Genomic DNA, 13,052 nt, shown 5'->3' with positions numbered 1-13,052 from the left:
ACACCTTGCCCAGCAGAGTAAAGAGAGAATTACCTGCCACAGGCGGGAGAGGCCGGGCCCCACGTCACTGTCAGCCTGCTTGCCAGACTTGGTGCCGCCGTTCCTCTGGAGTAAGGTCAGCTCCTGACGATCGCTGTCCTGGTGGTGAGGAGACTTCTTGGCAGCAGAAAAGAGGAGAACACCTGGGAGATAGGAGGACACCTAGGAGTCCTAAGCCCCTTCTCCTAGAACAAGTGAGCCCTTAGAGGGCCAGGGAAACCCCTGGTGCCAAACTGGGAAAAGCCTCTAGACCCAGCCTTCTGAAACCATTCTCACAACGTTCAAAAACCCAGGGGAACTCAGGCTAGCCCAACTCGGGCTAATACCCTGGCACTTAGTAAGCCCTCAGTATGGAAGAGCCTTCAGTTGTTCTGGAAAGATCAAAAAAGTTTCCTGAGTTCGTCACGCATCATGTTTTTCTCGGGCTACTATGAATGCTCGACGCATCGGATGTTTTCCCTGGGCCGCTGTGTACTGAGAGCCAGGGGTCTTCAGAACTGTAAAACCCAGCCCTCTTCTCCCCTGGTGAGACTTCCCTGATGAAGTCTCCCACCAGATAGCCTCCAAGTCTCCCTGGGTGGGTCCCAGCACAAACCCTGTCTGCTAGCATCCACCCAGGCCCCAAGGCAGACACCGGGGTGGCTCCCTTTCCTTCTCCTATCCTATGACCCCCCGCCTCCCCTCATCCACCAAGTGTGGATGGTTTTCCTGCCAACTAGTGCATGAATTCCTTCCCACCTCCATCCCCAGGACTCTTGGCCACATTCAGGCGTCTGCCTTTCTCACGGACCTTGGCTATGCTAGACCTCCCCAGTTTCTCTGCAAGCTTGTGACCCGTCTCTGGTGTGGAGCTCTGCCTCCCTTCCCAGGCGGGCTTCTGCTGCAGTCCTGCAGGTGTATGACCATGCCTCTCCTCTGGCACCTGTGTGGGTGGTTAAGTCTCAGCTCCCTCCTCCTCCCCTGATTCTGACTTCAGTGTCCTTGGCACCCCAGAGGGGCCGGGGCAAAGCCTTGTGCCTATGAGTGCCACATGTGCTGGTCTCCATTTGTGGATCTGAACTTTTTCCCTGTTCTTCCTCATATCTAGCACAGTGGCCAGTCCATAAATTTCAGCCAGGAGGACAGACCAGGAATTCCCTGCTACACAGCAGAATAAACCAGGACAGACAGGAGGGAGGAAATGACATTTGAGCTGGGCCTTGGAGAGGAGAGTTTCCACTGGATGGAAGCAGCCAGCAGGGCAGCCTCAAGTTCTGGAATCGCCTGGATCCCAGTCCTGGCCCAGTTCTCTCCTTGGTTGGTAACCTTGGCCAGCTCTCTGAGCCTTGGTTTCCTCATCTGTCCACGGGAGGCTGGTGTCTCCAGGTTATTGTGCGGATGCAAGGAGACGCACATGGCAGGTCACCAGTGCAGCGTTGACGCTCAGGAAGTGGACACCTGAGATGCTATTAACTGTGTCTTTGATAAAGGGCCAGAGTCAGAGACGTGGAGGGGCAGGGGCCCGTCAGTGAGTGTGGGAGGCTACGGGCCAGAGATAAATAAAACTGGCCATGAGGCTGAGCACCAGATTGCAGGATGCCTCGGGCATCGTGGCGGGCGCCTCTCTTGGGTGCTCGGACAGCCACAGTAGTGAAGGAGGCTCAACTGTGAGTCTAGAGCTTTGGTCCACTGGGCCTGAGCCCCAGCCCCGGAGAACCTGACTGGATAGACTGCCTCACAGGGTGTCAGAAGTGGGACCTCTGCAGTCAGACAGCCAACAGTCTGAACCTCTGCTGCACCCTTAGCTGACTGTGAAGTTGGCATGGGGGTTATCTAACATCGCTGGGCCTCAGTGTCCTCTTCTTAAAAAGAGATAGTGGTGGTCCTTCCCATCTAGGCCTGTAGTGAGGGTTAGGTGAGATCATGCACTTGGAGGCCAGCACCTGCCGCCCTTAAGACAGTTAAAGCTTCCCTACCACTCTAGATGGTTTGGGTGGAGGTGCAGACCAGTGTGTTTAGTGAAAGCTTTATCTGGTCATTCCTATTCAACAAATGCTTACTGAGCACACTGTGCTCTGAGTGCTGGGAGCACATCGCTGAGCAGGACACGGTCCTCCCAAGACTTCACATCTGTGAGGGTCACAACAGCATGAGATCACGAACTTGAATGAGGGCAAGAGAGGAGCGGTCCAGGGATCTAAAAGGACAGAGCAGGAGGCCCGCGTAGTCTAGAGGTCAGGGAGTGCTTTCTGGAAGGGATTATCTTGGTGCTGAGTTCTCTAGGACAGGAGGGCTTGGGAACCTCTAGTCTGGGTGCCCCAACTAGGGAGCAGTTGAGAGCCCCCCTAGACGCAGCTCCCCAGCCTGGTGTGTCTTGCTTCCAGACAGCAACACTGTATCCTGGCGTGGTTTTTGGCATCTGCTTCGTATTGAATTGCTTCATCTGGGGAAAGCACTCGTCAGGAGCGGTAAGTGCCCTCCCCAGCCAGGGAGGGCCAGCTGTGCTCAGACCCATACCCGCAGGTGACTTCCTGCTGTTTCCTTCCCTTTTCTGAGTCCCCAGAGGTCTGTTCCCAGCCCTGGGGGCTGAGGGCTGGCCAGGGTTTCCCCAGCCCTGTGCATCCATCTGCCCTGACCCTCCCATGGACTCTTTTCAGACAGCTGCCTAAAGCTCACTTCTCTAAAAGGAGCTTTCCACAGTCCAGGGGCCAACTGGGGAATTTCCCTTGTCTCAACCAAGGGAAAGCTGCATGGTGTGACTTGGTGAGGTCAGGATCCCAAAACAAGCCTCTCCTCATCATGTCCCTGCCAGCCCCCATATGAGGACTGCAGACTCAGTTGGAGATGGGGAGATGGTCTTATTAATTGATGAGCTGCAGGAGAGGTGGGGTAGGCATTTGCCATCCCAGCCTCAGTGGAGGGAACTGCTTCCCTCTCACTGAGGTACCCATTGAAGGGCCTTGGGTGGGGCCCACAGTCCAGGCTGTGGAGTATTGGGTTCTTCCCAGCGGTCCAGGGAGCTGCCCTCAGGAAAGACCGGCTCCTGTTCTTCCTCTCACTTCCTCTTTTTTATACCTGTCTCCCTTCTCTTTCTTAACATTTTCCTCCCAATTACCAGCTGCTCACCATAAACACTCATTGTAGAAATTTTGGAAAGTACAGAAAAGTTAATGTAGATCTTTAATATGCTTTTACAGCCTTTTTTTTTTTTTTTTCTTTGATTGCACTGTGTGGCTTGCAGGATCTTAGTTCTCTAACCAGGGATCAAACCTATGCCCTCTGCAGTGGAAGCACAGAGTCCTAGCCAGGGAATTTCCTATTTTTGCAGTCTTCTAACCTCTTTTTGTTGTTGTTCAGTCGCTAAGTCATGTCCGACTCTTTGCAACCCCATAAACTGCAGCATGCCAGGCTTCCCTGTTTTCCACTATCTCCCAGAGTTTGCTCAAACTCATGTCCATTGAGTCAGTGATGCCGTCCAACCATCTCATCCTCTGTCTCATCTCAACCTCTTTTTAGATGTATTTAAAATGGAATAATGTAATTGTAAAATTATAAAATAATAGCAAACATATAGTGCTTACTTTGGAATAAGTTTTGTTCTAAATACTTTACAGATATTAATTTATTTCTTTCATTTTGCATGAAAAATGTAAGACTGCAAATGGGGATTAAAGAAGAAAATGAAAAATCAATTGCAGTGCCCCCTACCCCATCTGAGGAAGTGCTGTTAACTTTTTGTCATAGGCGTCTCTGGGCGTATATGCATATTTAAGTATTGGGGTATTTTCATTAAAATGGAGTCCTGTACATACAGTTTGATATCCAGCTTTTCACTTAGTGGTATAGTGTGGTGTTTTCATTGAACAAAATTGGAAACACACTATTTGTGTACTTCTGTTTTTTTTTTTCCACTTAACGTAGCACATGTAATTTCCCTTTATTCTGGCCCTTCATCTCCCCTTCCGGTTCTCAGGCCCTCCCTTGTTCTCTCCCCACATCCTCGCCGGTGACAAGCTCCTCTGGGATGCCGTGGTTCCTTCTTCACTTTGTGGCTCAGCTGGCCCTCCGTCTGCCCTCCGCTTTTCCCAGGGCTGGGGTCCACCCCAGGGTGGTCTGGCCGGAGCCCTGTGTGGGGTGTGTCTGTAGAAGCTACCCCCTCGTGGGGTCCTGCCGAGCCCTTCCTGCCCTGGGGCCCAGAAGGTCCCCATCCCCACTGCACGGCCCTGGCCTGGGCGTCAGGGCTCGTGGGGCCTCACAGTGCTGTGCCCACAGGTGCCCTTTCCCACCATGGTGGCCCTGCTCTGTATGTGGTTTGGGATCTCCCTGCCTCTCGTCTACCTGGGTTACTACTTCGGCTTCCGTAAGCAGCCGTATGACAACCCCGTGCGCACCAACCAGATTCCCCGGCAGATCCCCGAGCAGCGGTGGTACATGAACCGATTCGTGGGGTGAGTCTCCAGCAGGGGCCAGGCGGGGGCTTCTAGGGTCCACAAGGCCGACACTTCCCAGAGCTGTCTCCTCGGGAAGACGTGGACGAGGGTACCCTTCCCGGCAGGGGCTGCACCGTGGCTGGCTCTAGACTTCCTAAGAGCTCAGCTTCACTCCAAGATAGAGAGGACCAAGTTGTAGCCAGACTAGGTGTTGGTTGGGGGGTGGGGGGTGGAAAGGTGCAGGGTGACAGGTTGCGACTGCCTGGGACCTCGGGCAAGCCACGCTCCTTCTCTGCACTGCAGCTCCCCATCTGTAAATGGGGAGAATGATGCACACCTCTTGAATGACTGTAGTGATACAAAAGCATGCTGGAAGCACTAGACCTACCCCAAGTGTCAGTACTCTGGTTCTCACTGGCTCAGGGGGGAGCCTGAAGCTTCCAGTGGCCCAGGTCTCCCAGCAGTGTTAACCCTCCCGTTCTCTACAGTATTCTAATGGCTGGGATCCTGCCCTTTGGTGCCATGTTCATCGAGCTTTTCTTCATCTTCAGTGTGAGTACTGCTGCCTGCTCCCACCCCTCACCTTCACCCACACCAGCCTTGTCCCCACCCCTCTGCTCGGTGCTCTGCCACCTACTGCCTGTGAAATTTCAGACAGAAATTTTAACTTCTCTTAGCCCCCGTTCTTCACCCCAAAATACAGTAATGGTCCTGCCTCTCGTGACAGCTTAGAAGGTTAAGTGAGATGTGCCATGTGTACAGGGTCTGGTGTGAGAGGGGCTCAGTGAAATTTCTAGAAGCTGCTTTGGCTGTGTTAGCAATATTGCCATTAGTCACCACCTTTATTAATAGCATGGTTGCATCTGTTTTGATTTCTGGGTCTGCACGTGTCTTTACCTGTCTCAGTTACTCAGAACTGCTAGGAAAATGTGGGAAATGATGCTTAATTCTCAGGATCATCATGAGGCTGGAACATGATAATGTCTGCAAAAGGCACAGTGCTTGACATTCAGGAAATGCTTCTTAACTCAGAGCTGCTATTTTAATGATGACTGCTCCTCTCTCAGGCCTGCCCAGATGAAAGCTGGCAGAAGGGTTCTTCAGAGCCATCTAAGGCCAGCTGACCCAGCTCGGTGTCCAGCACAGAGAGAGGACTTTGCCCTAAGTCAGTGCTGGACAAGCAGCCGCACCTCTGGAGCGGCCCAGCTTGCCCAGCTGATACCCTCTCGCCCACCCAGCCCTGCCTGGGATGGATTGGCTGCCTGCCCAAGGGGGCCACCTCTGTTCTGTTCGTGTGACGCCAGGCCAGTCACTGACCTCCCTGAACCTTGACTCCTTCACTGGAAAGGCCACCCTTCCACAGGCCGACATGTGGAGTCGTGCATAAAGCATGCAGCACTGTGCCTGGCGCATGGCGAGCCACCCCAGGTAGTGGTGGCTGCTGTCTAATTTTGCTTGGGGTGGGATTTGTTATTTTCCACAAGCTGCTGAGTTCAGGCTAGGGCCCACCCATGGTAGGATCAGCCATGCCCCAGCCCCTCCCTAGGGACAGCCTGGCTCACCCTCTGCTCCAGAGAGGAGAGACCAGGCCAGGCACAAGCCAGGACCACAGGCCCCAGTGATGTCATGATGGTTCTCCATTCCTGCCAGTCCCGACTGAGGGATGGAGTTCCCGAGCACAGGCAAGGACTGCAGGGGCAGGGGGCGGGCTCACTGAAGGCCGGCTCTGATGTATCCGCAGGCAATCTGGGAGAATCAGTTCTATTACCTTTTTGGCTTCCTGTTCCTTGTCTTCATCATCCTGGTGGTGTCCTGTTCACAGATCAGCATTGTCATGGTGTACTTTCAGCTGTGTGCAGAGGTGAGGGGAATGTGGCCAGCACTTGGGGGTAGGGGGAGCTGGGCCAGCATCAAATGGGTCAGGGGAACTGGGTTTCCCGCGTGGTTCCATGTCTTCTGAGGCCTTGGGCAAGTGCGTCACTTCCCGTTGCCGAGCTTCCACTTGTTCAGCTGTAGATTCGTTGTGGGTGGAGGTCACCATGACCTCCTGACAGTACTTGCAAGTACTGAGTCCACTCCAGTAGGGAGGTCGTCAACAGCTAGCGCCGTTTGGGTAACCTGCCCTCCATCTGGGGACTAGCTCTTGGCAGAGTGAGCAAAGCCAGGTCTCTGGGGCAGACAGCCTGAGCTGAAACCCTGGCTCCTCCTGTAGCTCTTGGCAGTCATTTAACCTCTGTGTGCCTTCCAGACCTAACTCAGAGGGCTGCTTCATGAACTCTGAGCTGATTCACAATAAGCACCTAGAACAGGACGTGGCATGTGGTGAACGTTTGCTCACGAAATGCTAATGTTAATACTGTTCTTTTGTTGTTGATTTTTTAAATTGAGATGTAATTTATTGACAGTAATGTTCACCCTGTTTAGTCTGTAGTTGTGTAAGTTTTTAGAAATGCATGTGGTTGTGTAACCACCATCACAGTCAAGGCATAAAACCTTCACATGACCCCAGATATTACCATCCTTAGACAGGGTCTTTAAGCTCCTCAGGCAACTGTGAAACTTGGGGAAGAGATTCGGCCTGGAGACAGCAGTGACCCTTCTCTGTTTCCTTCTCAGGATTACCGCTGGTGGTGGAGGAATTTCCTAGTGTCCGGGGGATCTGCATTCTATGTCCTGGTCTATGCCATCTTTTACTTTGTTAACAAGGTACCACCCTGCATGAGGGAGCCCCTTTGCCCTTTCAGGGCAGGACTGTAGGGAGGGGGTGCTGGGGAAAAACCTCAAGTGTCTAAATCTTACTTTTCTACCAAGATTGGGGAGGACCAAGGTCATTCTAGAACTGTTCCTGCTCATAGAACAGAATCTTTTTGGAAAGAGAATATGTTTGGGTGACAAAAGCCTTCAGGATAAACGACAGTGAGAATGTTGTATGGAGAACCTGTGAGATGACAACCAAAGCAGAGCTAAAAGGAAGTGTATCACCTTACAGTGCTTTTAAGAGGACGTAAGGTAATACAGTGTTCACCTCAAGAAGACAGGAAGGAAAAAGAAAAGATGGGGGAAAAGAACGATAACATGAAAGAATAAATGTAAATGAGAAGAGTTAAAGAGATGAGAACAGAAACTGCTAAAGTAGCCTTTAGCACTCAGATTGAGGAGCTCAGCTGTACTTACAGAGCTCACTGTCCCCAGAGGGTGGCTTAAGAGTCCAGATAGATCCCCACAACAGATTTGGTGGATGGGTTGCTGAGGGGAGTCTGGGAGTTGCTTTGGTTGGACCCTGTGTCACCTCCGGGACTTAGCCACTGTATTTTGGGTTTCCAAAGCGAGAAATCCTCTGCTTATAACCAAGCTGTATTCTGAAACTAAACTAGAGCATAGGCTAAGCAAGTGAAGCTTGGAATTCCCTTTCCCAAAAACATCAGGTTGGAAAGGACTGTCCAGATATGTGAGTGTAGAGTTTCAGCCCTGCTTCTGGCTCCTTCTCCAAAGATCCCGACAAAGGATCACCTCACTAAGGAGTCAGTCAGTGGTGGCCTGTGGGCCAGCAGGCCTGTTGCTGTAAACAGTTTTATTGGCGGTTGTTCATTCACATGTTGTCCAGGCTGTTTTTACACTGCAGCAGCAGAGTATTGTAGTTTTGACAAGAGACCACTGGCCTTAGCTGTTGGCTTGGACAAAAAGTTCGATCGGGTTTTTCCATACTGTCTTCCAGAAAAATCTGAATGAACTTTTTGGCCAACCCAATATAACCTGTCCCTTTAAGAAGAAGCTTGCTGACCCCTGCTCTAGCACATCAGTGACTGAGGGCATTCCCTCCTGACGCTCCCATTCTCTTTAAATAGCTCCTGTCATTATTAAGGTCTTCCTTGATTCACACTGAAATCTGCCTCGCTGTAAACTCCATCTTCAGATCAATCTTATTGCTGGAATCCTGCAAAACAAATCTAATTTCCCTTCTCTACAACCACTATTTATCAGAAACTCTTCTGAATGGAAAGTGACCAAAACCCAGTTCCAGCTGGCTTAAGCAAAAAAAGAGAATGTTTTGGCTTATGTAAGTTTAATAAGAAGTTGAAATACAGCTTCAGGCTTGGTTAGATCCAGCAGCTTAAATGGTATCAGGGCTCTGTGTTTATACCTCAGCTCTGTGTGTGTTTTCTTGGCTTCAGTCTGCAGGTAGATCTTTTCACAAAGTAGAAGGATGGCCAGTAGCAGCCGTAGAGTCTCTTTTCAGCTTTGCAGCCCTAGCAATAAAAGAAAGTGTTTCCTCTGTCCTCATGTTATCAGTCCCAGGGAAGATGCTCATTGGCCCAGGTTATACGTCACCCTTCACTGTTCCTCATGTCCAGCAGGATGGTGTACTCTGATTGACTAGCTTAGGCTTTGTACTGGACTGACAGCCCCAACAGGACCACAGAGTAGGGAGTGGGTACCCAAGACCCCGGAAAAAAGGAAGATAAAAGCCAGTATTGGGCAAGTGAAGCCTGCTTCCATAGCCACCTACACAAAGGTCACAGCTCAGCCTCCTGCCTTTCCTGCCTCTGCCCGAGGCTTTCTTCTCTGCTCTAAAGCCAGCCCGAGAGCCTTGTCTGAAACATGATGGCCTTGGCCTGTCTGAACTCTAAGGAACTTTCCAGCACTGCCTTTTTGCTTCACTCCTTTTTTGGTTTTACCACTGGATTTAGCACTACTCTGTCCCCCCCATCACCTTCACCCCACCTTCAGCCCTAAGAAAGCCCATAAAAAGAGAGATGGGTGGTTGAGCTGGAAGACATGGCCTTCATCCCCCAATTTGTGGCTATTTGACTTCAGGGAGATGGTCTCAAACAGTAACCCTTATTGTTTTCTTGTGGACTCCTGGCATTTTGTGACCATGGGTCTGCCCAAGAGCCCTGGAACAGGCCCCACTCGGGCCCTGGTGGGCAGGCAGGTCCTGATACTAGGGTCCCAGATGAGCTCCACTTGGCACAGTAAAGCCCACCACATGACAGGTTCCCTGGCATCGCTGCCCAGGTCTGAGAACTCAGCTAAGGAGTTGAGATGCTCCAGGATCAACTCCCCGTGACTCCCCGTGAGATGGTAATAAAAGTGACACAGTGTGTTCAGGCGGAGAGCACCATAGGCTGAGACAGGCTCATGGTGACTCTCTGGTCCTAAAGTCAGGAGCTGTGAACATCTCTCTCCTCCCCCAACTTCTGTGCTCCAGCCATCCGCGAGTCTCACTGCACTGTTCTGGGGACTGTGGAGGGTGGGGAAGAGACATCTGTGGCCTTTCCTGCCTTCGTCATTCTGGCAGTGGGCCCTGAGGTCAGCCCCATCTCCCAGTGAGCTCCCAGGCCCTTCCCCAGGAATACTCCTACTCCAACATGGAATGGCCTGGTCAGTGGATTTGGGCCTCTGACTCCAGGTTCAAATCCCTGCTCCTCTGTAAAATGAGTTAATAACCCACCACAGTGGTTGTGAGCATGCAGGGCGGAGCACAGGCCCTGGTGCTGACGAAGGTTCACCCTGGCCGTGTGCCCCACCTGCCCCTCACTGCCTGCCCACGAGGTCCGGGCGAAGGTCGGGGGGCACCTGGTTGGCCACAGCAGGCTGGCACTGAGTGTCCCCCTTCTCTCCCCACTCGCGCCCCAGCTGGACATCGTCGAGTTCATTCCCTCTCTCCTCTACTTTGGCTACACGGCCCTCATGGTCCTGTCCTTCTGGCTCCTCACGGGCACCATCGGCTTCTATGCAGCCTACATGTTTGTCCGCAAGATCTACGCTGCTGTGAAGATAGACTGATGGGGGTGGACCGTGGTCTGGCCCACTCCATCCACGGACAGGAAGCCGCCCTGCACAGGGAACTGCAGGCACGTTGAATAAAACAACTCCTGCTCGTTTCGAATGTAACTCCTGGCACAGTGTTCTGGATCCCGGGGCTGCGTGGGGGGCGGGAAGGCCTGTAGATAAATCTTGCATTTTTCTTCATCATCTTATTGCAGTTCTATGGGGGATGAGTTTTTTGTGGGTTGTTTTTCTTCAGTGCTAGGGAAGTTCCCTCCAGCAGGAACTCTCGGACCTGTTTATTCAGGTGTATTTTTGGTTTGGGGTTTTTCTCCCTTAGTTTTTTTTAACAAATGGATCCAGGATGGATAAATCCACCGAGACACTGGGTTCTGGTCACTGTCTCCACCTCAGTTCCTCAGGGCTGTTGGCTACCCCACGACTAACTGGAAGAGGAAACGCCGGGGCCTCAGGGAGGTTTCTGAGCCTCTCATTGCCCGTCCTCGCCATTGATGCCGCGACAAAGCACAGCTCAGCCCGGACTCGCATCCTCAGTGCCAACCAGCCTCTTCCAGCCCCTTCCCCTCCCTATTCCTTCCTCCCTAGCCTCCTCCCAGGGCTGCTCAAAGCAGGGCTCCCCACCAGGCCTCTGGTCATCTTGTCACTGGGAGCAAGCCCAGATCTTGGTTGAGCCAAGGAAATCCCCCAGAAGTACTGGGCTCCAAGTGCCCCAGGACAGCAGGAATCGCCCCTGCTCAGAGCAGCCGGAGTTTGCTGGACCAGAGGAGAGACTTGCAATGAACTGTCTTTCGTGCCAAGAAACCCTGGATCTGGGGCCAAGTATTTCCAGAGCCAAACCAAGCATTCACGCGTCTGTCCGGATGAGGGTCCTCACCCCTCAGGTTGCTCCTCAGCCCCTTCCTGGGTTGGGGGGCGGGGGGTAATGCTTTTATTAGTGTGTGCTGGTGGGACACCCTCTCCTCCCCCGCTTCCAGGGCAGGACAAGGCCTGGAGACCTCAGGTCTCCTCTTCAGGTGGCTGGGAAGAGGCATTCTCTCCCTGACATCCCCCAGCCTCAGTGTCCACACACAGCTCTTTCAGCCAGACCCCGCCCCTCCACTTCCTGTCTGAGCTCTTGCCTCCTTTGGGGAACACCCAGAACACTACCTGCAAGAAGGAAAGTGGAAAGTAAGTTGTGTCATTCCTTCCCCGAGTCCCAGGAAGAAGCAAGGAGCCTAAGTTAGAAAGAGGAGCTGACACGGATGCCTGGCTTCTTCATCGGCGCCCCCTCTTCCTAACCCCTGCCCTTCCCCATGCCTGTCACAGACCTTTGCTCTCAAGTTGCAAGAGACCAAACACACCCTGGGGTCAGGGTTTAAGTAACAGCCACTCACCCTTGCTCCAGCCCCATTAGGACCCCCACCACAAGACAAAGCTCAGGATGCTGGCTAAGCTAGGAACATACCCCCCTCACGCCCACCCCCAGATTCTCCCAGTAGCCCTCACCAGCTCCACCAGTCAAACCAGTGATCTTCTCAACCTTGCCTCACAGTGACTCTGCAGTACCAAGCGGCGTCCACCAAGAATCAGGTTGGAGGAAAGGGAACCCAAGCAGTAGAGGATGATAATGGAGTCTTGTTCATTCACATCTTGAATTTTTTTCCCTAAGAGATTGTCTTTTGGCGGGGAGTGGGTAAACAGACTCCTCATAAATGGTTCAGACATCAATTTTTCTGACTTTTTTAATCATCATCCTTGTTTTTAATTAAAAGATGCCTGTATGCCTTTTTTTGGTCCGATTGTAAATAAATACGTCATTGTCCTGTTGTCATGTCTCTTGACTCTCGCAAGGGTTACAGGTCTGAGGTGACAGATTTCCCCCAGTGGGCTGAGCTGAGTGGTTTCCCCTAAAGCTCAGTCTCCCATCAGGCTTTCTGCCGCTCTGCCTGGTGCATGTTCAGAGCCTCTCCCCGCTGCCCAGCCCCTCATACTGAGTCACTCCGCACGCCTCTCTGGCCCCCAGGTAGGAAATGGCAAGTGAGTGTGAGCGTTGGCAGCAGTGAGCCTGGTTTTTAAAGGACTCCCAGCTCTAATGGTTTGCTGCTCACTCACGTCACCTGTCATGTAAGACTCCTTCAGTGTCAGGCAGTAGGGACAGGTCACACTGCCCAAAGCCCCAAGGACTGATTAGCTCATAAGTCATCAAGGAAAAGAGTGGTTCGGCTTCAGGTCTGGATAGATCCAGGGGCACAAAGGATAGCCTTAAGATTCCCTGTCGTCACTCTGCTTTTCTCTGTACCATTTTATCCCATTGTCAACAGTCTTCCTCTGTGGGAGGCCGGCAGAGCATGGCATAGATCAGTCTAGGTCTACATTGTGCTGTGCTCAGTCACTCAGTCCTGTCTGACTCTTTGTGACCCCGTGGATCGTAGCCCACCAGGCTCCTCTGTCCACGGGGATTCTACAGGCAGGAATACTGGAGTGGGTTGCCCTGTGCTCCTCCAGGGGATCTTGCCAACCCAGGGATCAAACCCAGGTCTCCTGCATTGCAGGCAGATTCTTCACCATCTGAGCCACCAGGGAAGTCCAAGGCCTACATTAGCCAGTTAAGAAAGCCCAGAAGAAAATGACCTCCCATTATGTTCGTATATTCAACATAGATAAATCCCAGGAAAGGTCTCTAAGGGCCCCAGCTGGGATTACTGTTTGTACATCTTGGACCAGTCACTACATCTAGGGGGACTGAGCACTATTAACAGGCTGCATACTCCAAGGATATTGGATATTGTGAATTTCTGCCCACCAAAGTCACGTGGAATGGGTGATTAGGAAACA

The 13,052-nt window shown here is 52.2% G+C and overlaps 1 protein-coding gene across 2 annotated transcripts in view; it reads left to right on the top strand.

Moving 5' to 3' along the window:
- The window catches only part of TM9SF4 (transmembrane 9 superfamily member 4), a 51,377-nt gene extending 39,737 nt beyond the window's left edge, over nucleotides 1–11,640 (top strand). Inside the window, exons 13-18 of one of the 2 annotated variants that reach the window (XM_040247573.1) lie at nucleotides 2,403–2,486; nucleotides 4,291–4,466; nucleotides 4,937–5,000; nucleotides 6,190–6,309; nucleotides 7,065–7,154; nucleotides 10,086–11,640. In XM_040247573.1, coding sequence (XP_040103507.1) covers nucleotides 2,403–2,486; nucleotides 4,291–4,466; nucleotides 4,937–5,000; nucleotides 6,190–6,309; nucleotides 7,065–7,154; nucleotides 10,086–10,235 — 684 coding nt within the window. In that variant the 3' untranslated portion in view covers nucleotides 10,236–11,640. The remainder of the gene's footprint in view (nucleotides 1–2,402; nucleotides 2,487–4,290; nucleotides 4,467–4,936; nucleotides 5,001–6,189; nucleotides 6,310–7,064; nucleotides 7,155–10,085) is intronic. The other variant, XM_040247574.1, reaches the window with a different exon arrangement.
- The last annotated feature ends 1,412 nt before the right edge of the window (nucleotides 11,641–13,052 follow it).

The sequence above is a fragment of the Oryx dammah genome, unplaced genomic scaffold, assembly GCF_014754425.2.
Source record: "Oryx dammah isolate SB20612 unplaced genomic scaffold, SCBI_Odam_1.1 HiC_scaffold_10, whole genome shotgun sequence".
Lineage (NCBI taxonomy): Eukaryota > Metazoa > Chordata > Mammalia > Artiodactyla > Bovidae > Oryx > Oryx dammah.
This window is presented reverse-complemented; position numbering and strand designations above follow the sequence as displayed.